The sequence below is a fragment of the Orbicella faveolata genome, unplaced genomic scaffold (genome assembly GCF_042242905.1).
Source record: "Orbicella faveolata isolate gen_17 unplaced genomic scaffold, um_ofav_v1 contig_1, whole genome shotgun sequence".
NCBI classification, from domain to species: domain Eukaryota; kingdom Metazoa; phylum Cnidaria; class Anthozoa; order Scleractinia; family Merulinidae; genus Orbicella; species Orbicella faveolata.
The window spans coordinates 26,696,994-26,715,393 of record NW_028301536.1 but is presented as its reverse complement, the minus strand read 5'-3'; the positions used below and the strand labels follow the sequence as shown (position 1 = coordinate 26,715,393).

The 18,400-nt window shown below is 39.6% G+C and overlaps 2 protein-coding genes across 2 annotated transcripts; both read right to left on the bottom strand.

Moving 5' to 3' along the window:
* Positions 1–484: 484 nt before the first annotated feature.
* Positions 485–3,280, bottom strand: LOC110061773 (uncharacterized). The gene has a single exon (XM_020768621.2). The coding sequence runs from the start codon at positions 2,380–2,382 to the stop codon at positions 1,879–1,881; it is 504 nt and encodes a 167-aa protein (XP_020624280.1). The 5' UTR covers positions 2,383–3,280; the 3' UTR covers positions 485–1,878.
* A 388-nt stretch (positions 3,281–3,668) lies between these two features.
* On the bottom strand, positions 3,669–17,552 carry LOC110061774 (NACHT domain- and WD repeat-containing protein 1-like). Its single transcript, XM_020768623.2, has 15 exons — positions 17,376–17,552; positions 15,734–15,860; positions 15,352–15,590; positions 14,787–14,872; positions 14,393–14,509; positions 13,524–13,860; positions 12,933–13,114; positions 12,289–12,597; positions 11,909–12,133; positions 11,445–11,657; positions 10,788–11,031; positions 9,321–10,340; positions 7,640–8,888; positions 6,946–7,103; positions 3,669–6,619 (listed from the first exon to the last, which is right to left on the bottom strand). The coding sequence occupies exons 2-15, from the start codon at positions 15,799–15,801 to the stop codon at positions 6,039–6,041; spliced, it is 5,028 nt and encodes a 1,675-aa protein (XP_020624282.2). The 5' UTR covers positions 15,802–15,860; positions 17,376–17,552; the 3' UTR covers positions 3,669–6,038.
* Between the last annotated feature and the right edge of the window lie 848 nt (positions 17,553–18,400).

Sequence of the window (18,400 nt, the reverse complement as noted above, 5' to 3'; positions counted from 1 at the left end):
TAATTTTGATATTCGCTGCGATATCATAGTTGGGTTCAATATTATGCAAATCGCGATTATTAAAAGACTAAAAACAAAAACTTTCTTTAGGACTTCCATTAGCATGAATCCATGATCATGAGGTTGCCATTGTGTCAAAAACAGGAAGGCTGGATAAACATCTATTGGGGAATCAGCTGGCCATTGTCTTGCTGCATGCGCGCAAGTCAAGGAGTTTTCCGGTCCAAAATGAAGAAAAGAGCTGCATTGACGACCGATTTTAAATTGATATAATGCCCACAGGGTCTTTTACTTTGGTTAAATTACCCGCTCCTGTTTTTTTTTTTTTTTTTTTTTTTTTTTTTACCACACTCATGGTTATGTCGCGTTAACAAGCTCAAGAAATCATCCGCGCACATCAATGTGCTCTCAGTGTAAGGCTCCTTTTGAGGGCTAGAAAAATACTGTTATCATCGATCATCAAAATATAACAGATAAAAAGATATGCTATGCTAGACTACAATCTTTAATAAAACTCTGGTTTGATTTTTAATTTCCTCTCACAAAATGGCCCGCGTGGATGAGACCTATAAATATGATTAAAACACGCAGCGAGTAAACTCAATGGCAGTAAAGTCGAATCATTTAAAAAAATAAGAAATTAAAAAAAACTCAAGATGATGAATCCTAAAACACGAAAACCATACGGAAGCATCGAATGAGGCTCGATCATTTTCTACGAATTTGTGATTTATTATAACGAAAACGTTTATTTTGGACAAGTTTTAACACCTTTGTAGTGGTAGCTACAAAGGAGTTAAAGAGTATGTACACGTCAATGTGATTACCATGCCTTAAATACAATTTTAATATGTCATATATACTCGTAGTTAGAGTATAAAAAGTTGCTAAGATATCCTAATAAGAGCGTTGAACTAAATTCACACTTTCACGCATGGAACTTTCATGGGTGTTTCTTAGGTGTTTCACAGACGTCAAACGGTTCACGATTCTGTAGACAATTAGTTCTTCTAGTTTCCTCTGTACGATTAGTCAGTCAGTTCCTCGGATATTTACAAGTATGATGTGCTTTTTGGCAGTCGAACTGAAAGCAAGAGCTACTCAAAAAAAAAATCACAATCAAGTAGAGATGAGAAATCAGAGACTTAAATGGAACCAAGATCAGCAAAAGTATGTTAAACGAACAAAGATATTTCGTCACTTTTTAACTGTAGATCAAATACAGTAGGTGAATATCTCCTGTACAGGTGGCAAGCATAGAGGAATATTAATGACTTCACAAGAAAGTGGTATCTCAAAAGAGATTTTTATCATCTTGCGCGTTAAAGTTAATGGTGTACGATATTTTCAAAGAGAAAAACACACGCGACACTTTGACCGCAAACTCGAGCGTGCGCCGAGCTCGACTGTGATCAAGGACAAGTGTGTAGGCTAGATTCAGTATGCCGTTTTTGCTCGCTTGATGTTCGACCATCGTTAACACAAGTTGTTTGCTTAATTACAAATGGTTTAAATATTCACTGGCAATCAGATCTATGCAAAATTACTAAGCCTAATATACGATAAACCGTTTTTAGAATTAAGCGCTTCGTTAATATAAACTTAGATCAGGCCACGCTGTTGTTAGTCAGTGAAGGAGAACTTCGTTTAATTTGGAGAAAACAGAAATAACATTTCGCTTGCTTTCTTTGTCAACAGGGCATTTAAATAAATATATTAAAGGTGAAGGTCGTTTTATTTCGATTTTCTGTCTTATTATTCCAACCGGAATTGATTGCAGACTTCAGACGGTTTTCACCGTTGACCCAAGTCTTTTTGTTCTTTGACAAATGTTTTGAAAACCACCAAACGCACTTATCAGGCCGAATACAGTCATGTTTAAAGCTCGCACGACAAAACACTTAGAAGCTTCTCTGGAGTGTCAATAAGATGCGCGGGACAGATAGGATTTTGTAACTCTAAAAACGTCGCAAACTCCGAGAACGAGTCTAAAACGTCCCACTCCACAGTTAAATTCATATAGCACATCGCCGTGGATTGTTGAGTTATAGCGCTGAAAGTCGTCCGGTTGGGAATTGGAACCTCTTGGGTGAATCCACAACTGCCACTGTTGTTTAAGATTTCGCTTTTTAGTTCTGTTGAAGACGCAGATTGCGTACTCCTGTCCTGCCGAGCCTTTCTGGTGCTTTCCTTTTCTTGTCTTTTGCGGATTCGCACGTTAACCTTCCCTGTTTTATGTGTCTGATTACCTTGAGGAGCTGGTTTCAATTCTGAATGAGTCTTTGGAACCGTTTGTTCCCAGGTCTGGCTCCCACTTTCTGTAGAAGCTGCTGGAAAGTCAATGTGATGAAGCCTCGTAGTGTTTCCAAATCGCAGAGCCATATTACAAATACGAACTATAAATCCGCAGTATAGTTGAAACTTTCGGTTATCAGCTGAAACTCAGAGAGAGTACTTTAGGCAAAGTAGTCCTCCCTCTTACTGTTAGATATGATAAACTTATCTCTTGTCTTTAGCTGCTGTTTTATAAACCACGAGGTAAGGGATGCTGTGTTTGAAATTCAGCTATTATACATATGCCTAAAGTTTACCACTGTGCGACAAGATCAACACTGTAAACAGAAAGTAAGAAGTCAACAATTTTTGACTAGCGGCTCACTCCACTGCAATTTTCCACTGACGACTTGCTCGACGGCGAATTGTACCGTAGTTTGTTGCTCCTGTTGTACAAATCTGCTCGCGTGTGTCGAGGTGGACATCGCTAGCACGTTGTTATCGTTGTATTCCATGAGAAAAAGTAACCGCGAAACATATGGTACCTGTTTGAAACACAACAAGGAAAGTCGAATCGAGTCATTAGCTAAACATCTGCTTGAAGCAACAGTGTTATTGGCTGACCATCTCTATTGTTTAGAGTCCGCTTTCTGACCGTCTTTGTCTTGTTCTCGCTGGCCGAGTATCACAGATAAATTAGCTTCTTAAAGACTAAGTGAATGATGATTTGGGTGACGCTAGATAATTTATATTGACTATGTCGCATGCCAGCCTCGGTTGTAAGTCTTGTGGTTCGGAGCAGGTTATTTTGGGGATTATTTAAGATTTCCCACGTTTTTGCATCCGAAATTATAAACCGTTGTTTGTTTTTCGCGATTGTGTCTCATATATTATTCACACAAATTAACCATCACATGGAGAAAGTTTCGCCTCAGTTTAGCAGCATTTTTAAATGAAACTGGCACACAAAACAGGGTTTGCAATAGCCAGTTTAGTCGCATCGACATTGAAGAAAAATCTACTGTGAAGCAAGAAGATATGTTTTTTTTTTTCTTTAAAAACCTTAGCCAGTTTCAGAAGCGATCATATTCAAATCCTTACTTGGTTGTATGGCAGAAGTACACTTTTGTTTTCTCTTGTGAAATTTCTTTACAATGAAAAACTGGTCATTGTATAGTTTCACCTGCTTTAAATGTTTTGTTATTGTGACGGATTTGTCAGAATAAATGCTCACTAACTGGCGTTTAGCTTATGTTACTCGCGGATAAGGAAGAATGCAAATTTCTCATTGTCATAGCAGAACGTTTACTCGGTTTTCAAGTCAGCAAGTTCCCACCAGGCTTTTGAGCCTGAACAATGAAAGACAAAATTTACTGAAAAGAAGTATGACCATCTTTACCGATGAAGCAAATTTTATTTCACTTCATTTCATTAATTTTCTCCTAAAAGTGAAAAACTTATCAGTCAGTTAAGCTGAGAGGTGAATCTTCTGGTAAAATATTGAAAAATACTATTTTAATATCTAGCGCTAAAAAGAAAAAATGCAGTGAATTAGTCATTAAACATTTGCACTGAAATGTCCACACAAAAATATAAACTGCCGTCTAGCTGAGCATAATCTGAATTTAAACTCAAAATTGTATTGTATTTTGGTTCAAAACCCCCTTCGAAGACTCAGCAGTCAGCGTATCTGGTTTTATATCGTCCGAGTAAGAGTAATGTAAGACCATGTAATTGCGTTTTGTTCAATGATTTCAAGGGCAGTGGATATACCCGACTCATTATTTGCTATCTTCACTTTTCATTAATGGTTCGGTTTATTCCTAATCCATTGTTTTATTTTACTTTTTATAAATATCATCATTGGGATTTTTATCGCACCGTTCATAATCCCTACAGATATTCATAAATTCAATTCACTTTTTTTCGAAGGTGTTTGTTAATTACACTGCTCGGTAGAACTTTTATAACTCTTGTTTACCGGTGTGACCGTATACGGAAACATCAGCCGAGACGAAAATTATGTTTTAAACCCAACAGGCCATTAGGCTTGAATACTATTTTACATTTATTTTACAAGTTGGGCCCAGATGTTAATGTACCTTTCTTGCGCAAGAGCTTAATCTTTGCTTTGTCTCGCCGTTAATGTATGTCTGAAAAAGAAGCTTCGGGCCCGGCAGATATAAGCTATTATGGTTTGTTCAGGTTTAGATATTGTCAGTGTTGACGACGTTTTTAACCATATCAATAAAAAATAAAGCGCTTTCCATTATAAAACATTTTGAAAAGTGAAAACTCCTCAAAGAACTCAATGCCATGTACATAAGACGTATTCTAGTCATTATTAATAGTGAAAATAGGAACACATATTAAAATTCGGGTGCCCTGACTTCAAACAACAGCAAGTTCGTATGTTTTGGTAAATACCTGAGATGTTCAAAAGGGGTTTAAAAATAACACTTTTATTGTCTACAAAACTTTAAAGTTTTAGCGTAGGGTAGTTTAAAAAATTATACAATTCTCTTAATAAATAGCGATAAAGCTTATTTTAGGAAAATTTCCTATGATTGAAAATATATATATTAAAAATATTGTCTAACTATTTTACATATATTTCGGGATTTTTTTTTACAAACTTTCGGCTGAGGGCCTGTTCAAGAGTTATGACTTTTTCTTCCAAACGTCGCACGCGACTTGCTTAGACCGGCCACTCTGCTTAGATTATGAGCTCGAGATTTCTACGAGGTGAAGTTGATGAGGCGAAGGCCGAATCAACTATATCACCCCATAGAAATCGAGAAGGAATCGTAATAATTGTTTTAGCAGAATTCTTACTTACATTTTCTAGTCAAGAAACCGTGAATGTCTTTCTTTTAGTCTTCTCGGGAATTTATTTATCGATTTGTATCTAAATATTCCTCCGTAAATTCGCCGCAAAAACGAAAAAAAGTCTCTTTTTGCAGACGACGTCCAGCCACTGCACACTAATGGATGATAGTAAACGAGTAGCTCAGGCAATCAGATTGCAGCATTTGCATTAGTATACTAGTGGAATTGTACTAAAAAAGGATAGTACATTCCATATCAGTTCACACCTTTTGGGACCAAAATGCAATTTGTACTTTACAATCATAGTGCTGTGGAGTCAAACGTCCTGTAAACTAGAAAGCTTTATAAACTCATTTAACCACAATGTATCATTGAAACTATAATGTTACTTGCTAATGTTGGAACAGAATATCCTTAAAAAATGAAGAGTCTTATTATCGACTACAGGTAGGGTCCTTTACAAACCGAAATGATTAAATAGGGATTCCGTAAGGATGTCGCATGCAACAATTTCCAGGAAGAAATCGTACCACATGTCTGTATCTTAAAAATGCTCATGTAGAAAGAGGACTTAACTCATAAGACGACTTGGCACCTTAATTGCCACCTGCTAAAAGATATCTACGGCTGACCATAGTTAAAAGATAGAAATGGTTAGAAAACGTGGCAAAATTCTTTGTTGTATATTTTAGTTGGTTATTTTGGGGGTTGACCCTGCACTAAATCTGGCAAAGACAATAGGTGGTTATGTGTCCTCATACAACTAACCAATAGAAGCATTGCGGTTATGTAATTTATGCATGGTTTATGAGCGTAAGACAAAAGATGTGCAGGGTCAAGGGCCTTCCAACATAAATCTTAGCCTGGTTTTTTTGCTTCTTTGATTTTTGCCAGCCTTCTTGACAATTTCCCACCATTAACTATGGGCTGACAAACTATGAATGAAGAACCTTAAAGTCAAACAAATCTACAGTGAAGCTGCAAGTAAATCGTTCCAAATCGTTAAATCGCAGTGTCTCTCTATTCGTTTCTCTAACAAGAACAAAAGGGACTACCTCTGTTATTTCCAGAGCTACAAGATGGCCATCGCCTGAGAGGTTCATCGACGACACTTTTGCGTCAGGAGTGAACACTGTTAACAGTGTAATTCTGTTTTTTCTCATTCTCCAAAAGCGGATCGAGCGATCCTTCGAGTCTAAGCCCCCTGCAGTTGTCATAGCAACTGATCCATCATCGGTGGTGTATACCCGATGGATCGCTCCAAGATGTGCTTGCTTGAGCCTGTGTAAGCATGTCCCTCTTTCTATGTTGTAGAGTTCCATGGTGCCATCAAACAGGCCCAGAAGTAGGGTACTTGTTTCAGAAATGATCGCTGATGAATGAACATGGTGCTCCGTTTCTGAGATGAATAAAAGTTTCCCCGTCTTCAGATCATACACGACTGCGCGGTACAACTTCACGCCAATGTCGTAGAGAATATCTGACAGGTGGTGTCCATCTTTAGCCAACTGCATTTCTAGAAAAGCAAGAAGATCGTTAAAACCATAGAAAAAAGATAAGGAACTTAACTTTTCATTTGATAGAGAGTGATACCGTTTGCATTGCATACTGTGCTTGTCTTGGCTGGCTGAGAACAAGTGTCATATCTGATTGAGTAAAAAGCTTTTTTTCATTCCTCCGAGCACGTATTAGCATTAAGAATACGAACAGGTTTTCTTATTAAGTTAAGAATTTAGTTCTCAAAGACAGCTGTACGAAATAACAGTCAAAATCACAGAAATTGAGTGGCGTATCTTAAATCATCCTAGCCATTCATATCTATCGGGACACGCCCAAACTCACCGTAGAAGTCTGCTTCTGATTCCTCTACATCAATCTCGCGGATGCACGTCTTTTCATTCAGATCCCACACGGAGTAAAAGTAACGACATTTGGCCTCGTCCTCATAGTTTATACTGTGCCCACAAACACAGATTTCACCATTTAGAGTGTGTACAAGCCTGAAACGTAAAAGACAAATTAAGATCAAAAGGCTAATGTTCCGATTCTTTAGGGAACGTTTAACGAGCCAAACGATACCAACAATCATGCTGATATCGATCATTTCCAATTACGCAATTTTATCTGTAAAATCAGGTAACTGTGTCGTGTTGGTATTTCACTGCGTCTAGCCAAAGATTCACCTACTACTGGAGCTGTCGCATCAACTGACTAGGAGTATCTAAGCTCCCCCTTGAATGGGATGCTTAGTTCATTATACCGTATATGCACCTGGATGAAGAGAGACTGTGAGAGTGCCGTGTGTCTCGTCCAAGTATTCATCTCAGTGACGCCGCCAGGGCTGAAACCTGGTCCCCTTTATCAAAGCCATAAGGCCAGAGCAACACTGGTATTCAATTCCACTTCATGATCATACATACCCTATTTTAGCTCTTGTTACAAGAAAGGGAATGCTATAGTTAGCTGACGCTTACATAAAGCCTAACCAGCAGAAGATATTGGTAATAAAGCTTTGAAAACTGAATTAAGCACTCACCTTCGGACGTGTTCACATTGCATCTGCGCTATTCTTCTACCACTGCTGATGTCGAACACGCACAGAGATCGCTGATCACAAGACACTGCAATCAGCTGAGCTTGTTTGTAAACGAAAATGCTGTTCGTTAGCCCTGCTTGGTAGACGTCTCCGTCAAATTGACGAATTCTTTGCCTTTGGTTCATGTCGAAGAGATGCAACTTCCCAGAAGATGCAAGGATGACTTCGCTGTCGTTTACAAATGCCATTTGAGGCTGTAAACCATTCCTGAACTGGACGAAGCGTCTAGCTTGAAGATCTACCAGACGTATTCCGTTTTTCTCCCAGCAGATGGCATGATACCCACTCAGGTCGACAATTTCCAGCTCTGCTTCCTCTTCACTCCCTTCACTCGGTGAAGTGACATTTCTTTCCAAATCCCAGAGTCGAACAATCTTGTCACGTGATGCAGTAATAACGTGGTTTGAGTCTATAAATTCCATTAAATGAATAGTGCTTGGGTAAGTCAGCATACGCTGGATGATGTCACCCGATTTCAAGTCAAACATTTTCACTTCAGCTCGGAAAACGTTGGCATTGGCTAAAAACCTTGAATTTCCCAACGTCAAAACTTTACACTTGTCCGAGGACAATGCATAGCATCGCACCTTATCAGGGAGGTCTGCAAGCTTGCGAAATAGAATCTTCTGTGTAATATTCCAAAGTTCCAGTTTGAAAAACTTTGTCTGCACTGCTTCTCCCTTCCTTCGATCCTGGGCTCCTTCACTCAAAACTAGAAGCAGCTTATCGGGCTCTGTGACGCCAATGAAATGTACCACATTGTTAGGACTGACTTGCAACCTCTCAACGACTTCTCCAGTGTCTAAATGTGCAGCTCTGATCCAGCCTCTGAAGGGAGAGGCTGAGGATACATTGTCTCTTCCCGCGTAGAGAACACTGTGGTGCTCAAGTGAACACATGAATAAGGGCGACGACATGGCATTGTGCTTTTGTAACTTTTCGTCATGAAGCTCTTGAAAAAGATGCCCTGTCTGCAGGTTATATATTTTGACATTTTGCTTGATGATCGAAGCAAGTAAAACTGTATTATCCTTCTCAAACACACATATCGGTGCAGCTGTTAATCCACGCTCCTCAACGGAAAACACCCGCTTGCCATTAGAAAGCCTCCAAGCCGATATGGAACCGGTTTGCGAAGTCACAACCGTTGAATTGTCTGGAGATATCACCACGAACCAGACATCATCACCTGAAAGATGACAAAAAAAGATACATGACGCGTATACCTGGTAAAACGTTGATTAGTGTATCTTGTTGACACCGTTTCCTGATTGTTTAGCTGTAAAATGGAATAAACATGTTTTATCTCAAGCAACGTTCAGTAACTGTCTTAGAACACTACAGGGCACCACTGTTGCGTTTCAGAGTCGGGGAATTGGTGTGATCTATTGCTAGTTTATTGTTCTAACAACCACAGACGTTGCCACCTTCCAAGAAGAACTAAGTGAGGAGACCGAGAGATCTCCTTTACAGCTTCATTTTGACAACTAGGGTTGGAAAGGGGGGGGGGGGGGGTAACAAAGCTTAAAAATAATTAGCAGATCAAAGGAATGAAAAACTCAATTTCAAAAGCTTTTGGTATAAATGTAAACGCAGAGAAGAGTAAATGCCTATCTCTTACCTACTCCTTCCAAAGTCCGTACTAATCTTCCTGAATTGACGTCCCATATTGTACAAGTTGTGTCAGTAGAGGCACTTGCAATAAATTTGCCATCTGCACTAGCACTGAGAGCGGACGATGGTTTCTGGTGTCCTGACATCGAGTGTACCAACGGTCCACCGGGTGATGTTAAGCAAACGGAACTTGGCAACAAACAGGGTTGCCAGGAGTTTTGAGCCTGTTTCAACAAAACCTTGATATGATCCGAGTCCGAAGTTTGAATGCGCCCGAGTAGCTGAGACGATAACTGAGCAGGATGCTGAAGAAGAGCAAATGTTGATAGTTGAAGAGCTTCTTTAACAAGTTGAATATCCTTATCGGCAATTTTCTCAAGAGCAAAATCAAATTCGTCTATAAGATCTCGGAGAGAGCATGACTCCAAACACGTGAGAAGAAACGTGAAGTTACACAAGACTTCCCCTTTCAGTGTTTCTGTGTCATTACACAGCACTAAATGGTACGGTAGTTCGTTTATCTTACGATAGTTATAATTCTTTGCCTTTGTGCTTCCTTCGAATCTCCACGGCTGATGGGACACAAAGCGGTCAGCTTCCAATTCCTCTCCCTTAGCAGTCCTGTAGGGCTTCTTTCTTCCGTTAGCCCACACACCTAGAAAATAATTGCTCAGCGCCTGATGAGTGAATGTTCTTTCCTCATCTGATGATAGGTATCGAACCCTTGCAGCCTCAATAAATTGTCGGTGATACCATGTGATCACAGTCGCGCCGTCTGCTCCTCGGTCCACTAGATAACCTGCCAAGTCGCCCCTTATTCGGACCCAGAGCAGTGGAGGGATGCGCCTAATTGGTGGTGTCCAGTACTGATACACGTCATCCAACACGTGATCGTCGCATGACAGCAAATCCTCTATTTCAGTACCAGTCAGGCCACTCTTTGCAGCAGTTATGTACGCAAGAGCATGACGTACCAAGACTCTTCCATGTTGAAGTTCGACCCTCTCGAACAATGCGTTGACAGCGCCTGAAAAATACCAATAAAAAGCAGGTTTGAAAATGTGATTCGGTCTCTTGTTTGAAACATCAATCAATTTTTGAGACTCTTTTTACTGCTTAATTCCTCAGAAGCCGTCGAAATTTTGAGATGAAAAGGGATGGTTTTTAAAAGATAACTTTCATTGCAACAGGCTGCACATGATAACTTTTGTTTAACATGTTTGTCACTGAAGTCCCATTGTTGCCAATGTTTATCACCTGGGACTGAGGAAAATAAGGCTGCTACGATGTTTGTATAGATCTATGTGCTAAAGATAGTCAATTTCATTCACCTCTAACTGTGTCTTGAAGTACAGTCTCGCTGGGTAGAGAGTAGGACTTCCGTTGCCAATGTTTATCACCTGGGACTGAGGAAAATAAGGCTGCTACGATGTTTGTATAGATCTATGTGCTAAAGATAATCAATTTCATTCACCTCTAACTGTGTCTTGAAGTACAGTCTCGCTGGGTAGAGAGTAGGACTTCCATCTTATGGCTTCGTCATACGCGACTCTTATGAAGATTGGAAGGGAACACTTTTGAAGCGCGTCATTGATGATGGCTTCCTGCGATGGCGAGAGGGTTCTTCCAGCAATACTCAGCCAGTTACTTAGAATTTGAAATGCGTCATCTTCTGGCAACTTGGGAACTTCTACAAAGTCTTCTTCAGAAAATAATGACTACAAAAAGAGAAAGACAAAAAAATACAAGCTACTTTCAATACTGATACTAATCAACTTGAAAGATGAATAGCTGCGGCCATTCGAGGCTGAACGGTCAGTATGTCCATTTGCTCCTCAACACGAATAATGTCAGAACAGCTTTTTTTCCTACTATAAAGAAGTACAAGCCCAACCTGTTCATCCTCTATATCCTGAAGTGATACGTTCATTCCTAGGGTTAAACTTCAACAAATGAATCTAACACCGGGTGAGTCCTTTGGAGGAGAAAACTGAAGAGCAGTTGCTGTGTTCTGATTTGTTGAACTATTGATTTTGCAAAATAAAATGGAAATTTTCTTTCAAGTTTGAATTTGGGCTCTTTTAGAAGCAAAAATGTTAAAATTTCAATACGAAACAAATTCTTTACGAACCTGTAGAATTGGGAAGCACTCGTATTCACTATTGGGTAATGTAGAAACAACTAGCTTAACGTTGCTAGGGAGAACTGTAGGCAACCACGCAAGTTGTCTGGCATTATCCTCAGGACCAAATTGATCAAGAGAATCAAGAAAAATAAACAGCGGCTCTTCTGCACTGGCAAAATGAAGGCAACTGGCGAAATCTTCCTGAAGTTCCTTCATCTCCTGTAAAATTGAAAGCAGAATGGTTAGACGTTGTATAGCCATCTTAGACGTTGTATCGTTATCTTTTCCTTTAAAAGCTAATAATACTCGGCAGTTTCATCGCCATGAAAACTAAAATGTCTTTACTTCCCCTCTAACTTGTTTTGTAGATTGACTTGCCCCCTGACAATGCCAGCTACCCGTTTACCTGCGCAGTGCAGTTTAGAAAGAGGAAGGCTCTGGGCAGATAACCCAACTACATACATACAAACCTTTCTGACTTTGGTAGAGTCACGACCATAGATAGTGCAGATTTGGTGACAGACACTGTGAAGCAGTAGACGAACTTGCGAGGAATTCGGAGTGGTTCCGATATATCGAATGACGATGTTTGATTGGCTGAAACTTTGACACGATTCTTTTGCAATCATGGACATCACCGAAGTCTTGCCACAGCCTGACTGCCCGTGAATTACAAGAGGACGACGCGCATCATTCTAGAAAAAAAAAGAAACACTAGAAACACTGCAGCAAGTAACCTGAGAAGATTTCCTGAAAGTGACGGACTTTTCGGGTGCAATCAGTGTAACAATCGAAATTCATAATGTAAATCTAGTCCTCTCTTGCTAGTTAAAAAAATACATGCATTTACCTGAATGTAAGCATTGCATCGGCTCAAGATTTCTTTTCTTCCGTAGAACGTGTCACACTTGGTTTGACAAAACAACAAATGTTGAACGACTTCCTCATACAGTGGATCGCTAACATCAGCTTTGATTCTCTTCTGTATGGAATTAGTAATCTTTTCTTTCATTAGAAACTCAACCTCTCTGCACAAATCATCTATATAGCCGGCATGCTCAGGCACCATGGAAGGACATATTCCCTGTGTGCTCCATTTAATCTCAAATTTCCTGATATTTGAAGTAGGAACGACGTTTGTAACGACTTCCATCAGTTTCTAGATAAGATAAACGAATAAGGATAAAAAATAAGCTGGATGAGCAAGGACCTAACACCGGGCTTCTTTTCTGCCGAAAAGAACACTTTAGAACCCGTGGTTATTACCACAGACAGGAAACTCCCAAATCGTTACTGGCTACAGAAAGGTAAAGCCTGCAGATAAACCCTTTTTTTTTTTTTCAGTTCTCCTAACCTCATGCGAAACCTTTAACTTTTAATCTGGAAGGTTTTCTTGTGTCATTGTATTTTTTATCTCCTTAGCTTTATCAAAAAAGATGATTATCGCGTGTGTTCTTATGAGACTTAGGGTTAGGATAAATCTGGTCACAGTACCTGCAATAGTTGTTGAGCATCAGTGTCAATCTCTTTTGTGTCTGCGTTAATATCAATGAAGTACTGAACGTTTTCATTTTGTAAATGGTTCTTAAGATCCTGGATATTCCTGCTGATCCACAAGCATTGTTCCTCTGGATGTGGTTCGCCCAGGACACCATGGCGGATCTCACTTTCTGTCACTAAAAGATATACAGAATGTACTGGGGTTACCTTTCTCTATGAATGCTCGTGCCAGCCTTTTGTAACCAGCAAACAACGTACTTCATACCTTATGGAAAAACGATAATCAGCCAATCGTGTTTTACGAAAAAAAGAAAAAAAGAAACAGTAAAAGGAAAACGTAATTTTCACTTTTAAACACCGTGTTAAGGATATTATGTTATTGTAGTATCTTGCAAATAAATAATATAGTTTGTAGCTTTGTCGCAGCCGTGAGTTGAGGTAAAAAAGTAAAAACTTTTTTCTCCATTTCGTATCGTCCAATTTGATCAAGCAAATTGGAACCCACATTGTACAAATGTAAGTAGGATAGTTCATAAAAAATAAAAAAAAAAAATGCTGCCTTATCTCCAACGCAGGGCGTGTTACCTGACATGAAATACTTGTGCAGCCACTCTTCTTCTTGATCTTCAAACATCTTTCTAGCTTCTCGCCTGAGGATGTTTTGAATCTGCGCAAAAATTTGACTCCACTGCTGTAGTGCAAGTTTCCTTTGTTTAGCATCGCGACAGAGGTGGTCAGGGATGTGAGAGCTTACTGGCTGAAGGACATAGGTTGGCGGTACTGCGTTCATATCACATTTGAACCACGTCTCCAAAACTGCTTTCTCCTCCTGGTCTGTCATGTTGCTGAGGAGTTTCTCAAATTCAGTGGAAGGTATTTTGGATGGAAGCGGACGAAAACCATACTTTTGGCCCAGAAAGGTCTGATAAAAATAGCAAAAACATTTCAGGGTCTTGAAGGGCAAGGGGGAGCGAAAACTTCAGTCGCAAAACGATAAGTTATATACACAACAGACAAAACTTTGTAAAGAATAATTTCCCTTCTCAAGGACCAAATGAACGAACGTTACAGCTATGGTCCTCTGAGGAGAGTAGAAATCCTTCAAGCCGGTGGCTTTCTTCTAACGCAATGAGGCTAAAGGCTGACTTGTTGAATGCGCGCTTTTACTTGACTGTGTGTCATTTGAAGAATCTTTGTCAAAATTTGTTTAAAAAATGGGGAAAAGGAGTCAAAAACTCGATGAAAAAGTACTGACTTAACGCTATATACTAGACAAATAATGTGCATCTCTAATCGAGGACGTTATTTATTTTGTCCCAAAAGCCTCTAGCTGTAGTACCAGTTGCTGAGCGTCTAAGAGTTGGCCTCGCCAGAAGATACAGGACATGTAGGGCTATCTAAAAGGGCACCCTTTTCGACGGCCTTCAATAACGAAGCAAATTTAGTCTATTTACCACAAAATTAGGTCCAGTGGAAAGGTCCTGACACGCCTTAAGTTCCTTTAAACACAGCTCTAGTGTAGAATGATCATCTGTGGACTCATCACGTACTCCCCAACGCATGTCAACCACCTGATTACAGAATACGAATGCACAACAACCAATTACTGATGATGCCGTCAACCACCTTCATAAAATGAAGTGACTGGAAGAGCTACTGAAGACGCTTAAAAAGAAAGTAGCAACTACGTAGTCTCAAAACACAAAAAAAGGTCAAACTATCGATTTACATGGTTTGTTAGCTAACGCTTTGAACAAGACTGTTACCGTGCCAGTGTCCAAAACACAAGGAATGTCAGCGGGAACAAAATTAGGTAAATAAGAAGAAGTTCCCGTCGTTTCGACCGACCTGAAACTCGTAACCTTTCTCCTGTGCAAACTCCTTCAGTCTTGGGTAGATCCTCTCCATCAAGGCATTTCTTTCAGCCGCCATGTCTAAATATTTAAACCATATCAAAGTTTCGCAAAAATGAATTCATCTCTACTTTGCCACCTTGCTTCGAGTTAAGAAATTTCTGGGGCAAAATAGTCTTCCATTTTGCCTCCTTTCTGATGTAAATCCCAGTGGCGGATCCAGACCTTGAGCAAAGGTGGGGACGGGGGGCGGTTTTGTTTTGCTTACCCTGCCGGCTTTTCTTCCTTCTGTGATTTCTTCTTTTTTACCCAAAATAACGGGGAGGGGGAACTGGGAACCCCGGGCACCTCCCTTAGATCCGCCACTGAATCCTCTATTGTAAACACTTCGGCCAGTGGCTGAGTCATGTTTTTTTGAAGATTTCCAATGATTGCCGCTTAAGTCCACATCCTACAGAGAAATCATTATTCTGCATTTCCTGCTCGTGGAAGTAGACAAAATAAATAGATAAATAATTTTCAATCTAAATATATAGATATCTGATGTCAGAAGAATGAACCTGTAAACGTAGAGCTGGTAAATATCCGAATGATCTTGGCCTTAGCAGTTAAACGTTGTTCCAAGTCTCCACGCATGACTCTCCTATGCCGAGCCGAAAGTTCGGGAAACTGGTGTAAAGTGCTCTTTGTAGCTGCCGAGGAAACCCTGGAGCCTGAGGATGGACTGTCATCAAATATGACTGAGCCTGGTGACAAGGTCGAGTCTTCATTTGTTCTGCTGTCAGAATCAACTGACACCCTAGGGGAAATAGATAAACCCAAATGACGTTCGTAAGTGAACGATTTAACAGATTTATGTCCGAGAAAAAAAAATGAAGTTTTAAGTTGGGAAATCAATGTGACTATTGAACTCTTTTTTAAAAACAAATGAAAACGGCCAACCTTGTAGTGATGACAGGTGCATTTTCAAGCTTAATCTGCTTCAGAGATTTCGTACACACTGCACCCATCTGAAGTGTTCCTTATATCAATATGAGGCAATACATACTTTTTCTCTCACTGAAAAGTTCTGAAGAGAAGAAGGACAAACTTACTAACGTATTGTTTTTATCGTACAAAAGCGTTTATAAAATTATTTGTATGCTAAGTGGTTTGTCAAGATGAACTGAAAAAGTGGTATTGGCGTTGCTTTGTATCCCTCGCGATTTACAAAAATTTCTTTGGCTTTAGAAAGAGTCACAGGTGAACAGTTCATTCTTTTTATTCCTTTATTTACTCTCATCCTACTAGCTGGATGGTATGCTCCTTGCTGTGCACCTCAACTTTGTCTCAGTCCACTTAAACGGCCTTAGTCAGTCATACCTTTGGTTTTGTTTACATGTGGGAGTTTGGCTATTATATTTTATTCGGAGAAGGAAATCATTGTAAAAGAACAAAAGATAATTAAACACACTTTCAGGAACACAACTTAGAGTAAAGCAATAAGATTTCGCTTCACCATGACATATCCGGCAATAATTTCGATGGCATCGAAAATGACGGAGGCTGACTAGGGTCCCTTAAACAACAGCAAAAAAACAGTAACAAATATACCATTATGAATATCAATTGTCGAGACAGCCATATCCTGCTTTACTGTTAAAGTATCACTTTCCCGGGCAGGTTATAGAACTTCGGGCGAAACATCGAGCACAAATGAGTTTTCATCTGACTTCATTTTCATGCAAATCAAACTCTTGATCACAAAAAGAGATGATGCAAACTGACCGCCGTGACAATTTACCTTGTTTGTTACACCCGGGGTTACCATTCCGTTATGCATCATTTTGTCCGCAGGAATGAGAACTCTAAATAAGCAAGAGCCGATCTTGCGTAGCTGTCCAGTGTTTAATATAAGCCTGTATATTACTTCAAATGCTTTCTGATATCCACCAGGTTTTGAGTTATATGTATTGTTTTAAGGCGTATAAAATATCGTGAAAATCAACGGGTAGGTGGGAGGTGCGGAGGAGGGACGTGTAAACACTCTACATAAATATTGAATGCCATTCTACTATTTTTCTGTTTGTTCGCGTACTCTGAGCACCCTTAAAGTGGACGAGATTTTACGCGAGTAAATAACATAAAGGAAATATTTGGACCGCTGCCGTTGCGGAAAAAATAAAAATGGTCTCATTTTTTGTTATTGCTTGCCTTCGATGAAGTGTTTTATTTACGCACGTTAAGTCAGCACTGACAGTTATCAGGGGAAACGGGCATGATTTCAAGACATTTCAGAAAGCTGACAGGGCCGAGAGAGGTGATAAGATGTAATATTAGTATAGATGTATCTGGGCGTTACGGGTGGTTGGAGTTGCACTGCATGCCCCGTGTCACGATCTAGCATATGTATGATCGTGTGTATTTAGATTTTGTGTGTCCTAATAACATCTTCACCTTCCTACCGATGCCAATGGGTTTTGGGAACGACCGGTTATTCTATTAAACATGTAAAGCTAAATGTAAATACACTGATCAACCACTAAACAGACAATGAGAAGTGACACTGAATGAATAATCTAATTTTTACAAGTAAATCTCTTACCAGAAGGCGTCGATGTCCATCGGGTGTTCAGATCTTTAACTGTTCGTCCAGCCCTCCGCCTGTACCGGAGTAGTACAGCATTTCATATGCGTAGTATATAGTAATCCACTGCATTCAGGCCTATTCAATTCGAGCGCTCGCGTTATGCAAATATATGCATGTCAGATTACTTCTGAACACAAGACCTGTTGCTTGGCAATATCAAGTGTTTATCACGTACTGAAGGTATTTTGACGCAAGAGGCCTGTGGTGCTGAATTAATTATACAAAGAAATTTTGGATCGCTAAAGCTACTCGTATTAAAATTTTTGATAGTTTTTGTACATTGTGAGTGAGGTCAACCTTCAGTGAAAGTAATGTAGTAAAAAGCACATAATTCTTCATCACTTTCCCGTTGAAAAAAGTATAGAGAAGTAGTGACATACTGATTTAGATTGTTATTTTAATATAAAAAAGGTGAAAAACATTGGTTTTTGATAGGATGGTAAGAGACTCAGAGAACGGGCAATATTTTGAAATGGTTTATAATTTACTTATGTAAAACTCTCTCGCGCATATGTTAATAACGAAAATAATTGCATATAAGAAAAGCAAGCATGTGGTATTTATTTATCTCGGGCTGTTCCTTAGTAAAACTCTCTGACAGAACTGTGGACTCACACCTGTTTTCCCACTGAGGATGAGATCTTCTCAGCCGATGACCTACGAACCATTCGGCTCTTGCTTAGCTATCAGCAAATTTTGCAAATCCGAGAATCAAGAAATCATTGAAAAAAAAAAAAAAAACCGCATCATTTTTCAGGTGACAGTTCAAATTCTCATACAGCTATCGGTTAAACTCCATCCTGACACTCTTCTAGACCAGAGCAAGAAAGTAATTAGTTCTGATTTCTTGATTCGTCAATTCGTTCAACCTGTTGGTCGATTAACTAGAAAACGAAATTCCCCGTATAATTCGAGCATAATGTTTTTCCAGCTGACTAAGCGAATCATTCCTCGTGAGACGGTGATCCACAAACTGGCTG